At 40.3% G+C, this 16,285-nt stretch overlaps 2 protein-coding genes across 6 annotated transcripts in view; one reads left to right on the plus strand and one right to left on the minus strand.

Moving 5' to 3' along the window:
- The window catches only part of LOC114353952 (pyruvate carboxylase, mitochondrial), a 59,017-nt gene that overhangs the window by 30,302 nt on the left and 12,430 nt on the right, over positions 1-16,285 (minus strand). For 3 of the 4 annotated variants that reach the window (XM_028306145.1, XM_028306147.1, XM_028306146.1), the window contains 5 exons: positions 14,834-14,974; positions 12,221-12,336; positions 10,827-10,921; positions 10,175-10,343; positions 8,311-8,417 (listed from right to left, as the gene is read on the minus strand). In XM_028306145.1, coding sequence (XP_028161946.1) covers positions 8,311-8,417; positions 10,175-10,343; positions 10,827-10,921; positions 12,221-12,336; positions 14,834-14,974 — 628 coding nt within the window. Of the gene's footprint in view, positions 1-8,310; positions 8,418-9,115; positions 9,198-10,174; positions 10,344-10,826; positions 10,922-12,220; positions 12,337-14,833; positions 14,975-16,285 lie in introns of all 4 variants that reach the window. The other variant, XM_028306148.1, reaches the window with a different exon arrangement.
- Positions 939-4,498, plus strand: LOC114353953 (uncharacterized). 2 transcript variants are annotated; one of them, XM_028306150.1, is made up of 2 exons: positions 939-3,677; positions 4,088-4,498. In XM_028306150.1, exons 1-2 carry the CDS (start codon positions 3,627-3,629, stop codon positions 4,307-4,309), a joined length of 273 nt encoding a protein of 90 aa, XP_028161951.1. In that variant the 5' UTR covers positions 939-3,626; the 3' UTR covers positions 4,310-4,498. The 2 variants fall into 2 exon arrangements, with proteins under 2 accessions (XP_028161951.1, XP_028161950.1); XM_028306149.1 differs by having other exon boundaries at positions 939-3,666; positions 4,088-4,216.

Genomic DNA, 16,285 nt, shown 5'->3' on the forward strand with positions numbered 1-16,285 from the left:
AGGTAATTACAATGACACTGAAAAGGTATCCACTCAGCATGGTGTCGTAGCATCTCAGTAGATAATGCCACGACGCTGGTCTTCCGTGGACACCCAAACAGGGAGAGCACTACTGAGCACAACAATTGCTTATGAATCACGAACGCATTTGTACTAAGAATACATAATAATATAAATGCCTCATAAATACGTTACATATTGTACACCTTATATGTATTTAACTCTTTACATAATTATAAGAAAGTTAGCACACAGTTACCATAACAACCATAGAGGTTAATAACTCTATGATAACAACCATAGCAATACATGTTACTGATGAAACGTGGAACTTGAAGTGAGTGCATTTTAATTAACATTAATTTCAGTTTGCTGTCCTATGAGTCTTTTTNTTCCCATGTTTTACTGTCCACAGCATTGGTGAACGTCTTGAACACTTCGGGCGAGAAGTACACTGCCCGGCTACTACTGGACAACGGTAGTACAGCCAACTTCGTAACGCAACGCTTGTGTGACAAGTTGGGTTTGTCACGATGCGGCACGAGAACAAAGGTCACAGGTATTAACAACCATATCTCTTCAAGTACACAGTCTTGTAACCTCACAATCGAGTCTTTATGCTGTGCCTACAATCTAGATATAGTGTGTCATGTCTTGCCTGAGATCTCTAATGTTCTACCCTCTTCTTTCGTGAACATAAATCACGTACCTATTCCCCCAGGTCTTCAGTTAGCTGACCCGAATTTCAATATTCCGTCGGTCATCGACATCCTGGTAGGCGCGGAAGTCTTTTGGAATGTCTTAGGTTCCAATTTCATTGATTTAGGTAAAAATCTCCCCAAATTGTGTGAAACAAAGTTTGGCTGGTTGGTTTCAGGAAGCGTATCATGCCAAAAGAATAGCACTACCTTTCAGTCCTGTAACCACACAAGTTTAGCCCTATGACACTCCTGACCTATCTCAATTTTGGGAACTTGATTATGTCTCACCTAATCACTCACAATCCTTAGAGGAAAGAGCATGTGAGAAACATTTTTTTGAGACAACCTTCCGCAAGGACGACGGTCGTTTTGTCGTCTCTATGCCACTGAAGCAAGATCCAAGTTTACTGGGACTCTCTTACGAAAACGCTAAATGTAGGTTCTTGTCGTTAGAACGACGTTTTCACCGCGATCCCATCTTCAAAGATCGTTATTTTGATTTCATGCACGAGTATGAATCACTAGGTCACATGACATTAGACAATGATTGCGCCTCTATGCCTAACAGCTCTAAGGGAAATTATTTTATTCCACATCACGGCGTTATTAGGGAGTCTAGTTCCACTACTAAGCTTCGCGTAGTTTTCGACGCTTCAGCTCCCACTTCTTCAGGAGTGTCTCTTAATGACCTCCAAATGGTAGGGCCTGTCGTTCAGGATGATCTATTCTCCATTTTAATACGCTTTCGCCAACATAAGTACGTGATTTCGGGCGACGTAGAGAAAATGTACAGAGCGATAGAATTAAATCCCATCCAACGACCCTTACAAAAAATCTTATTTCGGTTCGATACAAAGGAACCTCTTAAAACCTACACTTTAAATACAGTAACTTATGGTACTGCTTCTGCGCCATATTTGGCCACCAAATGTCTAGTGAGCCTCGCGGACAATTTAGAAGACAGTCACGTTAAATCCGCTATACAACGTGATTTTTACGTAGATGACTTCCTCCATTCTGCTAGTTCAATTTCAGAAACCATCGATGTTGCTAAACAAGTAGCATCGGTACTGTCTTCAGCCCAACTTCATCTACGTAAATGGAAATCAAATTCTCCCGAAATTTTGTCTCAAATTAGTGGCGCGCATTCTGGTGAGCCAAATAATTCTATTGACTTTTCAGAGCAGGGCCAAGGCAACTGTCAGTCTAAAACTTTAGGTCTTCATTGGATTTGTAATACAGACAACTTAACCTTTTCAATTCATATAGAACATTCTAAAATTATAACAAAACGTCACATTCTTTCGGTAATAAGCCAAATTTTTGATCCCCTGGGACTTGTGGGACCATGTGTCGTCGAAGCAAAAATCATTATGCAACGTTTGTGGCTAGAAAAGTACGATTGGGATGACACGGTTTCACTTGAAATTAGGGACTTATGGTTTTTGTTTGAAAGTACTTTATCTTTTCTTAATAAACTTAACATCCCACGCTGGATTTCCTGTGAGGAATCGTCTATTTACGAGGTCCATGTTTTCACAGATGCATCCGAGAAGGCCTATGGAGCTTGCCTGTACATTCGATCTTACAACCCTGGCTCAAACTCGGTGCATGTTCAACTTGTGGCGTCTAGAAACCGCATAGCTCCCATAAAACCCACCACCATACCTAGACTTGAACTCTGTGGTGCGTTGTTAGGTGCAAGATTGTGTACAAAAGTAGTTAACTCGCTTACTTTGCACATAGATAAATGTAGATTTTGGTGTGACTCCACAATAGTTTTAGGTTGGCTGTCAACTCCATCTACTCAATTAAAACCCTTTGTGCGAAATAGAGTCAACGAAATTCAAGAGAGTACTTGTGGTCATACCTGGAGCTACGTGCCGTCAAAGGACAACCCGGCAGATCTCGTTTCACGGGGCCTAAGAGCTGACGTCATTGGCGACACCCGTCTGTGGTGGTCTGGACCGTCATTTTTAACACAGAGTGAAAATGAATGGCCCGTCATGCCTAATGTCGTGAAGCGTGATCTACCTGAAGTAGCTTCTCACATCATTAGCAGTAGTGATGTTGTAGATAATGCTTGTAGTCGTAGTAGCGCTTTCTTAACCAATAACATTGACTTAACAATTATTCAATCTTTAATATCGCAATACTCAAGCTTTACTAAGTTACAGCGAGTTGTAGCCTATTTGTGTAGATTTGTTCATAACCTTAAAAACATAAATAATAAAAGGTGTGGCAATCTCTCTTTATTTGAATTAAAAAGTTCTCATGACTTAATTTTACATTGTGCTCAACTTCAAATGTTTCCTAACGAATACAAATTATTACAGTCCAAGAAGACATTGCCACACAAAAATAAATTAATTTCATTATCACCATTCTTAGATAACAATGGTCTTATTCGCGTAGGCGGGAGGCTTGATAATTCCCCCTACGACTATAATTTAAAACATCCAATCTTATTATGTGGCTCTCATTACATTACTAAACTTATCTTTCAAATGCAACATATAAAACTTTTACATGCCGGCCCTCAATTACTTTTGGCTAGCGTTCGCCAAACCTATTGGCCTCTTAAAGGCAGAAATCTTTCAAAGCATGTTGTTAACAAATGTGTAATTTGTTACAGACATAGAGCTCAAAATGTACAACCTGTAATGGGACAGCTACCTCTTAATAGAACACAATTAGATTTTCCATTTCAAAACTGTAATGTTGACTATGCTGGCCCAGTTTTGATAGCCGATCGAAAGGGACGTGGTTGTAAGTTGTTGAAATCTTATCTGTGCATTTTTGTTTGTTCTGCAGTGAAGGCTGTACATTTGGAGCTTGTTACGGACCTCACCACCGAAGCTTACATGGCTGCTCTGAATCGGTTCGTGGCGCGGCGAGGCAAGCCTCAAAGCATCACGTCCGATAATGGCACTAACTTTGTCGGTGCATCGAATGATCTGCAAAGGTTCCTTTCGAGTAATAATAATCTAGCATCTCATATAGCCCAGGAAGGCATTGAATTTATTTTTACTCCTCCCTACACACCCCATTTTAATTCATTAGCCGAAGCTGCAGTCAAATCATGTAAGCATCATTTAAAAAGATTATTGCATCTCACTCATTTTACATTCGAGGAAATGACAACTTGCCTTTGTAAAATCGAGGCCGTCCTCAATTCACGACCTCTTACCTCTCTTTCTTCTGACCCTAACGATTTTTCGGCTCTTACACCTTCCCATTTCCTAATTGGGCGACCATTGCTGACTGTACCTCACCCTCATGTGGCTGACGTCACTATCACCCGTCTGGATCGATGGAAACGCATCCAACACGTTCAGCAACACTTCTGGCGACGGTTTCATAACGAGTATGTCTCTCTGCTACAGACCAAGACGAAATGGTTGGCATCCACAGGCGAGGTCAAGCCTGGACAGCTGGTGCTCATCAAGGAGAAGACCCCGCCACTGCTCTGGTCACTAGGGCGNTTAGGGCGGGTCGTGAAGACCTATCCAGGCGTGGATGGCATCACCAGGGTGGCCGAATTGAAGACCAAGAGGGGGACCATACGTCGAGCCTTCAACTGCATCTGCCCGCTTCCACTTCATTGAAGAAGATGACTCTTCAACCCGGGGAGTATGTTGGCGCTTCTCGAGTCCTCGGGCTTCATCGAGATCGATCGGCCATCATCGGCTCCGCGCGAGGCGCCGGCACACTCCGTACGTGCCCGACGCCCACTCAGCCTCACGACCGTCACCGGCGTCAGACGCGGCCCTCCCACGTAGGCGCGAACTAGCGATATATTTAATCATTACACCTATGAAATACAGTCCGTCCTTTAATTTATATCTAACGTCNTTAAATATATCCAGTATAACATGAAATGGAAACACGTACAAAAAGAGACAGTAGATCATCCAAAATAATGCTTTGCATCCTAACAAAATTAAATAACAAAAATCTAAGTTAAGATTAAGTATGTTTTTAAAGTTAAATATTTCAATAGAATGTAATCTTTCAAGGCAAAGACTATAAATATTGGACAATAATATGGTAAAAAAGTAACATGCGTTAAAAAGATCAAAAAGATCAAAAGTTAAGAACCTCCACGCTACAATCACTAGCTCAAACCAAATGGTGACTAAAAATTCGCCTCAGGTCATCTTCAGAGCGCAATCTGTGGCGCGGCTTACCGTCATCCTGACGTATGTAGATTTTACCTTCTCGGGTCCAAACATATTTGTAGCTATGAGTACGGGAGAGTTCCCTCGCCTTTTGATGCAGCTGTCGGTTGTACTTGGTAAGCCGCTCGTTGACGTAGAATGGGCGTGGTGGACCTGATGATGGCAGACCTTCGGTGGTTACACCTCGACGCACGCGCGCAGCCCGCAGCAGAGCGTCACGAGTGGAACGGCGGGACAGACGTACCGCTATGGGCCTTGGGCGGGCGGGGCCGTCACCCCGCGCCGCCGTCCGCGGCGGGCCCGCTCTTTCCGCACTCACCACATCCCTCTCATCCAAGTCGACCCCGATCCTTTTTGCGAGAGCGATAACTACGTGGGTGCTGTTCTCGTTGGCTTCCTCCGGACACCCAGCTATCTCCAGGTCGTTGAGCAGTAACACTTGGTCTCGGTCATGTATTTCTGCTTGCAGGTCAGCTATTGTGTTTTCGAGAGCTGCGATGCTTGGGTGGTTAATGCCTTGGTTCTCCAGTTCCTGCACCCTGGTCTCCAACCGCTCAATCCGACTATTTTGCGTCTTAATTGTCTCTGTCAGCTCAGTAATAGCCATGCGCAAGCTGCTTATCTCGCTCGTAATCAAACCACTCATAAAAGATTTCAATTCATCGACCACATCGTTGGAATGGATACCCTCAAAGTTGGACCCCGGGCTTGATACTTCCGGCTCATAAAAGGTGGTCTCATTCGTGGGTTGTTCAAATCTCCTGCGATGTGTTACGTTGTGATTGTCTTCAATACTACCGGCTGAGGGGCCCGGTGGTTCCATATCGTCTGCCGTCATAATTGGGCGAATTGGTGTATTAAGATTTCCTGTTTTAGGTTTCTTGTTCATACACTCCGGGCAGTTCCATTGATCTTTTTTCTTCATTATGCCAAACAATTTGCTTGATACATTGCCACACTCTAGGTCGTACACCCCTTTGCAAACCATACATCGCAAAAATTCTCTCCTATGTACTGGTCTTTGACAACCGGCGCATTTTTGTGTTGCACTCATAATGATTAATTGTACAACAAATCACGCTAACGCCCTCTATCGGAGATTTGGAAAGCACTATTGAATAGTCACGTCACTTCGCCAAACCAGTCCCAAAGGCAGATCCCGAATGCATTAGTACTTCAGATAGGTTTCGATAGATGGCGCTATACGACTCAACTTGCTTGTAATTATTTTTACGAGTCACGAAATAGGTTATAATAATTGTCTTTGCATAAAACAATTGTCAATCACAGCACTAGGTATTGTTCCCTCCTCGGCACATAGCAATTGTTCGTATTTTGTCTCGTTTCAAGCGGCACGTTCGNAATGCAAAGTTTGCAGCTGAAATAAAAATATTCTTCCTGATAGACTTGAGAAGGATCTTGAAATTAACTTAGTAAATGTAATCAAATTTACCTACTTATCCCCTTTTTGTTTCATTAAATTTTATTTCCATTTAAGGGTACCTATATCAATTTTATTTAAGTTGTTGTACTATAAAAATAAGTAGATAACACAACATTATAAGACGCCTATAAGAACACTGAGGGGTCTCGCAAAAGGTTTTATTTGCTATAATAACATAATAAGGTGTATTTAATCGTCTGACAAGGCATTTATTGTCCCCTCATGGAAATAGAGTGACTTTGTTTCTACTGGGAATCGAACCCAGGACCTCCAAGACTAACGTCCTACTTCGTATAAGACGCCTATAAGAACAGCAATGGCTCTCTCAGAACGTTTCATAAGACATCGCATCAGACGCCTATAAGAAGAACCTGTAAAAACAGCGATGTTTCTCTCAAAACGTTTCATTTGCTATAATATCATTATAAGGTGTATTTAATCGCCCTACAAGGCAATATTGTGTTCTTTTGAAAATAGAGTGGCTCTGTTTGGAGTCTGAACATACAACTCTATAAGTAAATTAGAGGATTGTAGGTACAATAGTAGGTAATAACTGGTAGATATAGAGGAAATTCCATTACCCAAAACTGTGACTATTGTTTGGTCAACAAAAAAAAACAAAAATAAATGGTTGACCAAAAACTATGCTCTACATACAGTGTGAGTCACGTTAAAGTGTACATATGAAAATAGATGAAACTAGACCTATTTTTATCGACAAAAAAGTGGTCAAAATTTTTTTGAGATTTTTTTAAAAATTTTTATAGAATTTTTTTTCTTTCAAGTTATTATTTAAAAAAAAAAGTAATAACTTTTAAACTAAGAGGTATATCCTGATAAAATAAAAACAGTAATAATGCTAAATAATAGACGATACTAAAAACATACATAAAATACTCAGAAAATGCCAACAAATAATAAAAAAATATACTTTTTGAAAAAAATCTGCTTAAAAATTCGTGTTTTTTTGGTTATTTGATAAATTTCTCCAAAAAATGTCCCTATAAAAGGTGTTTTTTATTACTTTGAATTATTTTCTATCGTATTACCTTTGTNTCTCTATGCAGGTTCTATTGTTTTAGTAATATGCTTTTAAATTGCAAAGTTAAAAAAACCTTAACCTACCCTAAAAAGGGAAGAAGTAACCTTAACCAATGAATATTAAACTTGACCCTAATAGGATTTCAGAACGTAACGTATGCATCTAGAGCGTAATCAATATTAATTTATGGTGATATGGTGCTAGTGACATCCTTATCTTTACTATTGTTTTCAGTCAATAACTGTGTTTTATGCAAATTAGCGTTTTTAAATAGTAGGTATATCAGAAACAAAACAAAACAGTATTGCTTCATCATTTTAATTCTGATAGGATTCAATCTCTGAATATATCATTTCTCATCTAATCAATAAGCCCAAAGCACAAGTTATCTTCACAATAATTGGGTTGATTGTCATATAAATATCGTATGCATATATCCGAGTATGTTGTCACGATTTCCGATGCAATCTTTAAGCCGTAGGATCCCTGACGATAGTCTAGTCCGTGAGCACGTAGAATTTTGTCCAATGACCCCAAGCTACCCATCCTTATCGCTCGCGCGTAATTATGTTGCTATCGCGCTCGCATACTCACTGCGGGTGCCAGTCGCACAGTCGCGACAGCAATATAATTACGCGCGAGCGATAAGGATGGGTAGCTAGGGGTCATTGGACAAAATTCTACGTGCTCACAGACCAGGCTTTAGACTGTTTGAATATTATTGGGTAGGTTGTCTGGAAGATAGGGCTTTATGACGGCAGACCGCCTAATTTGTGCCGTCTCTTTTGTATGTTATAATTCTTTCCTTTTTTTTATTTTGTATAGTGTACAATAAAGTTTTAATTCATCTTAGACTGCATCTCACTTAACATCAGGTGAGATTGCGGTCAAATACCTGACTTGTTCTTCATAAAAAATCTCTCTTTCTCATCAAATACTTACTTCAGGGTCTAGATGCGGCGCGGGCGCAATCTCAACGACCTTTTGGTGCCGCCTCTGCACCGAACAGTCTCGCTCGTACAAATGGACCACGTTGCCAGCTTTGTCACCTGTTTCGGAATTAAAACACTATTAGAAGTGTAATTCTTCTTTATAAAGTAGTAATAGGCCACGGGCTGGAAGACGTAGCGTGGGCAGACCTCCCACTAGGTGGACCGACGATCTGGTAAAGGTCGCGGGAAGAGCTTGGATGCGGGCAGCGCAGGACCGTGCATTGTGGAAAACCTTGGAGGAGGCCTTTGTCCAGCAGTGGACGTCATTTGGCTGAAACGAACGAACGAATAGGCATTATCGCGAACGAATGCAACAGGCAAGTCAATGGCGGTGTCCCGCATTCCCCACTCATATGGCTCATGGTGAAAAGTCAGGTAGGTTTTTTTTAGTGAGTAGGCCCTACCTTTCTGATAGGGAGAGCAACATCTTGGGGTGGACCGGGATGCCTAATCGTCTCGAAAGTGCCACGCTCAAAGGAAGTTCTAGGACATAATTTTTTTCTAAGATTCGCCATGTTATGACAGGGCCTTGTTTTTTTCCATAGCAGACTTAAGCACATGTCGTATCTTCCCTATTTGTTATAATCTAGGCACTATATGAGACAAGATACTAAGTTAAGCACAATATGCATTGTCTGATGTCTCTCGACTGCACATCAAACAAAGAGGATTGATTCTACTGCTCAAATGCAACAATTTTTCTACATAAAGAATATTCAAATTCTCAAGAAATCTGTATAGACAGCAAAACTTACCCAACAACTGAACTTCAATATGCCTGAGTCGTTCGATGAACCTCCCAATGAACATGGACCCGTTTCCGAAGGCACCTAACGCCTCGGACGAAGCTCGCTCGAAGTTTGAAGCCACCTCGCTCATTTGGAACTTTAATTGGATTCACTAAATGAATCACAAAAACAGAACGGGACTATTCCCACCTCTCGTTCCCACCACTGCAACTCCTGTGTAGCCAGGATCTACAGCTTGACCGCCACAAAAACCCAACCAATGAAGGTCAAGTTTGTCCCGGGGGAAAGTTAAACTGTCATTGGACCCGCAACGAAATTAATCAGAAGAACATAGGAGGAGTTCGAAATTAAGGTTCGACTTCCCTCCATTGCAAAGCGGATGACAGGTGACAAACAAAGGTTTAAACCTTTAAGAAAGATTATGCACCACGGACAATAAATTAAATTAAGGGGGCCTATCTTATGAGCAATTAGTTTATCAGAAAAACAGAAGTAAAATATTAACTTACCCAACAACTGCACTTCAATATGCCTGAGTCGTTCGATGAACCTCTCAATGAACATGGACCCGTTTCCGAAGGCACCTAACGCCTCGAACGAAGCTCGCTCGAAGTTTGAAGCTACCTCGCTCATCTCCAACTTTCATTGGCCCGATATTAATCAGAAGAACGGAACTATAGATATCAAGACTTACCCAGCAACTGCACTTCAATATGCCTGGGTCTTTCGATGAATCTTACAATGAACATGGATCCGTTTCCGAAGGCACCTAACGCCTCGGACGAATCTCGCTCGAAGTTTGAAGCCACCTCGCTCATCTCAAACTTTCATTGGACCGATATTAATCAGAAGAACGGAACTATAGATATCAAAACTTACCCAACAACTGAACTTCAATATGCCTGAGTCGTTCGATGAACCTCTCAATGAACATGGATCCATTTCTAAAGGAACCTAACGCCTCGGACGAAGCTCGCTCGAAGTTTGAAGCCACTTCGCTCATCTCAAACTTTCATTGGACCGATATTAATCAGAAGAACTGAACTTATAGATATCAAGACTTACCCAACAACTGGACTTCAATATGCCTGGGTCTCTCGATGAACCTTTCAATGAACATGGACCCGTTTCCGAAGGCACCTAACGCCTCGGATGAAGCTCGCTCGAAGTTTGAAGCCACCTCGCTCATTTCTCGGACCACACGCATACCGCGACCGCCACCGCCGTAGGCAGCCTGGTAAAATAACACAGAAATATGAATTTTATTCTATTATACATGAAGAGGTAAAGTTTGCAAGCTTGTTTATAGGAAATAATCTCTGGAACTACTAAACCAATGTTGAATTTTTTTTACCCATAAAAGTCATGCCATATTATTCCCACCTGAGTGACAGGCTAATATACTCGCGAACAAAGGCTTTTATATGTATTAACCACTTACTTGATTTAACCTAGTACTTACGAGATAGTGTATTGAGTCAATTTTTTCTCTAAAAGCATTTTTGCCAGAACAGTAAAATGAGGATTGTCTGATGTAAAACTCTATGAGATACACTGAATCGAAATTGATTATTAAAAAAAACTCTAATGGGCGTGTATTTCTGTGAAATAAATGAATTTGAATTTTGAGAAGTATTGAATGAAAATTACCGTAAGTACTGACCGTTCGTAACAAATTTTAATTCATATCTGGACTTATAAAATGCACAAAACCTACCTTAAATATGACCGGTAGTCCATGTTGCTTGCAGAATTCGAGAGCCTCCTCTTTGGTAGTCACGGGACCATCAGTACCAGGCACGATAGGGACCTCTGGAAATAATAAACAAGTTGAAAAATATCCTTACACATCTCATCATAATAAGGTCATTCATCGTCATCATCAGCCGAGCTAAGATGCGTGCCGTGATATACTCTTATCGACGTCAAAATGTATGGGCGAAATCGATAAAATGGCGTGATAACCCTTAGAGTAGGCGCACACCGTTGATTTTTAGTTGGCCGATAGTTGTGCCCGATTTTAATTTGTATGAAGAATCGGCCAAATCGAATCGGCGTAGTGTGCGCACTCCCATACATGCCCATACTGATCAACTGCCCGACTAAACTATCGGCCGATGAAAAATCAACAGTGTGCGCTTACTCTTATAAGGCCTACTATAGTCTTCACTACAGGAGAACAACACTCTCTACTAGAGAGGCAAATGGAGGTGTAGATGATACTTGCTGATGATGATGATGCCTACACAAACACATCATTGTTTTTATTGTGATACAATCTATTACAATATTACCAAGATATTGTTTTTTATATCTTGGTAATATCGTAACCCAAAATGTGTTACTTATCAACAATAACATTATTTTGGTTACACAAATTCCGGCAGATTGCTTTGTTTTGGTCACGTAAGTGATTGTTTAGTGACGCAATTGGTAGTTATAAACACAGTACGCGTGTAATCACATTGAGAATAAGTAAAATTATACATATTTGCCTACTAGATAAGATGTTTAGAATAAAAGTTGTGACCCACTAATGTTGTGAATGTTATCACAAATTAGTTGGGAGCTAGTAAGTGGAGCTGATGATTATGGTGAGAGGCCTCGAAGGCTGTAGCACAGAATAATAATAAGTACTGCTGTAGGTACTTAACAAATTGTAACACTCTTTTTGTTTAAATTGTCTTATGGAATACTGTGATTACTCGTAGACACATTGTTTACGTGATTTGAAATTATTTTAAAACTTGATACAATGTCAAGCATAGATTGAGGGTTTTAATTGGTTGAATTTCAGAATTTCGACCAATCACAGTACAGAATCTAGGGCTGATATTGAATCATTTTTGTGCGTTATTTTGTAACACGGACCTAACTGTAATGTGTGTACATTTAATAGATCCAGTATAAACTCCCATACTTTAAAAGGTAACACATAAGCTGTACGCAATCGCCCTACATAACCAGTAAAGCGCGCTTAAGGTTCGGCCAATCCGCGTGCCCGACTGCGATCAGTAGAAATCAGTAGCATGTCATCGCGCAAAAGGCTGCACGCGTTGGTTTGGCCGAACCTTTAATGCTTATCTAGTGCAGTAGTAGAAACAAACATACTGGCTTCGATGGCAGCCTTTCTAGCGGCGACCTTGTCCCCCATCTGTTGCACCACGGCCGGCGAGGGCCCGATGAAACGGAGCCCTGCGTTGATGATCGCCTGCGCGAAGTCTGACCTAGGGATAGAACATTTTGAAATAAATAATATTACGGGTCTAATCGTGAGTACTTACAGTGTGAAGTTTTAGGGCCTCTGCTAAAACTCGATAATGAACCGCGCGAGTTTTAGTGGTGGCCCTTAAGTGTAATGGAACGCGAAAATACCTCACACCTGCTAATTGGCAGTATCAATTCAATTACTGTTATGGTGCTTAATTAGGCACAATATTTCGTCATTAGGTTATATTCAGTGTGTTACAGAAGCAACACATTACCATATTAGGTAGGTCATCTAGTCTAGACGCGAACCAATCTGGAAAACTTTTTTTCTAAGTGACACCTAAAACAGAACGTAGGGCTTATTTCATATTCAAGGCACCGCGTCACCCCATCTAATCGTTTCATTAAAATATTGAAATATCTTTTCCAGGGTACTTCTATACATTTCACGTAGGTATTGCTTGCGTCCCAAAACCCCGAAAAATCGATAGAGCTCCCTAAGGCCTAAGTTACGCCTACGTCTAAGCCGATCTGCGTCACACGCTATTAGTCACGTAGACTAATTACTCTTCAAAGAGAAAAGCAAATATTGCACTACAGTATAAAAGTAAAGAAACTCAACCCTAAATACTGAATCACTGGTGGTGCGTTGCCAAAAATTTTTTGACGTAATAACTGACGAAATGAAATAACTATTATTTTAGAAAAATTGAGTCTACATTCCGTTTTAATTACTTTATTTCACAAAAATAAGAATAAAGGCTTCATAAGGCTCTTAAGCCCGTTTTCACCATCAATCTTTAATTTTTAAGTGACCCCTATGGTAAATCTGTGGATATGTTACAGGAAATGTATGAATTCTAGGAATTGTATACTATTCCTAGGAAATGTATACAATTCCGAAGCTATTTAGGAAATGTATAAAATATTGCTTCAGAGATTTTTTAATACGCACATATCCTAGGACATGTATACTTTTCCTAGGAATTTTATAGAATTCCAATATTGTATTAGGAAATGTATAAAACTAAGCGGCACAAGCGCGGTCATGTGATTTAGTGCCCCTCAGTACGCCTAAAATTTTATTTAGACAAACCACATTGACCGATAGGTACTTTTAACTCACAACTATTATTGTTTAGCCTGAAAGTTGTTTTCGCACTATTATATTTTGACTGAAAAAAATATTTGCCTATTGGCATACCTTTCTTTCGGCATCACGCATATTACGCTGAAGTATTGGAAAACCCTAATTTTAACATATCTTTTATTAAACTATTATTGACATGAAGGTTTTAGTACTCCTGTAGCTGGATAACAAAGTCTCGGTTAGGTTAGGTTAGACTTGCGACCTTGTCACATACACAGCGGCCGCGGCGCGGGAGCGCCATTTAAGTTTCGGAAAAAAAAAGAAATCTTAATTACATTTCCGATTGCTGTTTAGGAAATGTGTAAATTTCCTAGGAAATGTGTCTAATATAATTTACATCACACATTTCCGGGTGATTTTAGGACTTATACACAAATCCTAGGAATTGTATACAATGACGGATTTCATACATTTCCTGTAACAGATACATAACAGGAATTTCATTTTCATAGGGGTCACTTAAAAATAGGGATTGATGGTGAAAACGGGCATGAATTCTTCATACATTGGACTAAAATAGCGTAGTTAAAATACCATTTTAATAATAGCTGGTCGTCTAAATTGAAACAATTGTTAGTGCACTTGTTAATGTTGCTAGACGCGTCGTCTGCAATGTGATACGTCAATACAGTTGAGTTCAATGTCTAATGAGTCAATTTGTTCCTTAACTTGTGGCAATTTACTGCCAATTTAATATGAAGATTTTTCCAAGTGGAATTTTTATAAGTTAGCTAAGTGTAACTATGCCAACTATTCAACAGATTACTGCACCGCTCTTTAGATGACGAGAAGGTCGACATACAAGGCTATAATTTAGGATTAGTCTAGAATCTAGGTCCTAATTTTTAGGGTTCCGTAGTCCTGACAAGGAACCCTTATTTTACTGTACAAAATATGTATAATATAAGCTGAAAACTTCTTGAGTGTATTTATTCGAATATTGTAAAAGAATGGTGAACTTTTGTAGAAATATAGCACAATCACTTCAAATTCTCTCAAGAGTGGAGTGTCTGTCAGTAACGTGCAGGGGTATATCATATTATATCATTCGGTAAATAAGTATGTATAATTTAGATGATGGTCGCTACATTATTTATGTGCAAACTGCATGAAGCCACGAAAAAAAAAAAAATTAGAACTGCATTAGAATGTAAAAGTATGAGGAATATAGATGACCCACGCTGAACTGTCCCGCCAAACTCAATGACAGGGGGGCGCTACCATCGTTCAACTATATGGTTTCCAACATGGCAAAGATCGGAACCAGCGATCCGGTATTGACGGTGGCGCCCCACTGTCAATGTCATGGATAGGACAGTTCAGTGTTTTGGAACTATACATAGACACTTAGTTACTATACATACCTCTCAGACAGCAGTCCATATCCAGGGTGGACTGCATCAACGTCATTCTCCTTCGCGACCCTGATGATCTCTGGAATGCTGAGGTACGCTTCCACTGGAGGCAGACCTTTGCCAACTAAATAAGACTCGTCAGCTTTTTGTCTGCGAAAAAAGAAAGTGTTTTTGACGCAATTTTCTTTTGGCAAAGACGTTAATTTCAGATCACACTTATTTATTTTAGCTGTGCACTGATGTAAAGATTTTAGTATTGCACCATATTGATCAGTAAAGAGCGCTTTTACATTAGGCGACTTTAGCAGCGCAACAGACGGCAGCGACGTTTTTATGAAGTGAAGGCAGGCATCCGCTGCTTCCCCGCTGCTGTCGCGCTTCATACGCCCTAATTTGAAAACAATCTTTCAATCAAACTTGAAAAAATTGAACTGCTTAAGGCGGGAATCAAACCCTCGACCTTTGGCTTTAGGGTTCCGTAGTACGGAATTTGTACTCGAGGAGTGTCTCTTTCTGAGTGTCAACCCTTTGTATGCTTGTAGTTTTTGCGACTTTAATAAATCTGGATTAACAGGCTTTTGTCTTGGGGGCAATTATCAGAGAAGCGGCTGTAAACTTAAACAAAAACAATCGCCGGTATCTGGCTGTAATTAATTAGAATGTGTCAAGTCGATTAGTATCTAAGAGCCGGATCTAGATAATTTTCCTCGTATTTTTATATTTTTTACAACAGCCTAAATAAATGACAAGTTCGAAGTTCGCTTCAACTGTGTACTTTATCTTGAGATTAAAGTCTTTATTTGTAAGCATGACCGGTTAGTAGGTACAATTTATTCAGATAAAAGTTTTTTTTTTGCAAAAACAAACAAGAGATATTAAGGCGAGGTTTCCACCAAAACAAAGAGCGGAGATGAGTTTGAATAGCCAATCAGATTCCCGAACCGAAACTGAGCGAAGAGATGATGTGGAAAAAACGAAATCTGATTGGTTATTCAAATATCTCCTCGTTTGGTGAAACGGAGCTTCAGGGACCATCATCATCATCATTTTCAGCCAATAGGACGTCCACTGCTGAACATAGGCGTCCCCCAATGATTTCCACAATGGCCGGTTGGTGGCGGCCTGCATCCAGCGGGACCATACGAAGTTTATATTCAAAAACATCTCTCCGCTTTAGTGAAAACCGGACTAAAGGACCATGCGAAGTTTAAAACTGTTAATTGTGAAAAATATAAAACGTTAAAATAGCGGTATAGATGACCCACGCTGAACTGTCCCACCAAACTCAATGACAGGGGGGCGCTACCATCGTTCAACTATATGGTTTCCAACATGGCAAAAATCTGAACCAGCGATCCGGTATTGACGGTGGCGCCCCACTGTCAATGTCATCGACAGGACAGTCCAGTATTTTGGAACTATATCGTTATAGCCAATGAGATGCTGTCATAGTGACATTGA

This window comes from Ostrinia furnacalis, unplaced genomic scaffold, assembly GCF_004193835.3.
Source record: "Ostrinia furnacalis isolate ACB-3 unplaced genomic scaffold, ASM419383v2 OfSCF1862, whole genome shotgun sequence".
Lineage (NCBI taxonomy): Eukaryota > Metazoa > Arthropoda > Insecta > Lepidoptera > Crambidae > Ostrinia > Ostrinia furnacalis.

Coding starts and splice junctions, on each gene's coding strand:
- LOC114353953 (XM_028306149.1), top strand. CDS start 1,082: ATGCCACTGAAGCAAGATCCAAGTTTACTGGGACTCTCTTACGAAAAC. Junction 3,667..4,087: donor GCATCGAATGATCTGCAAAG/GTTCCTTTCGAG, acceptor TCTCTGCTACAG/ACCAAGACGAAATGGTTGGC.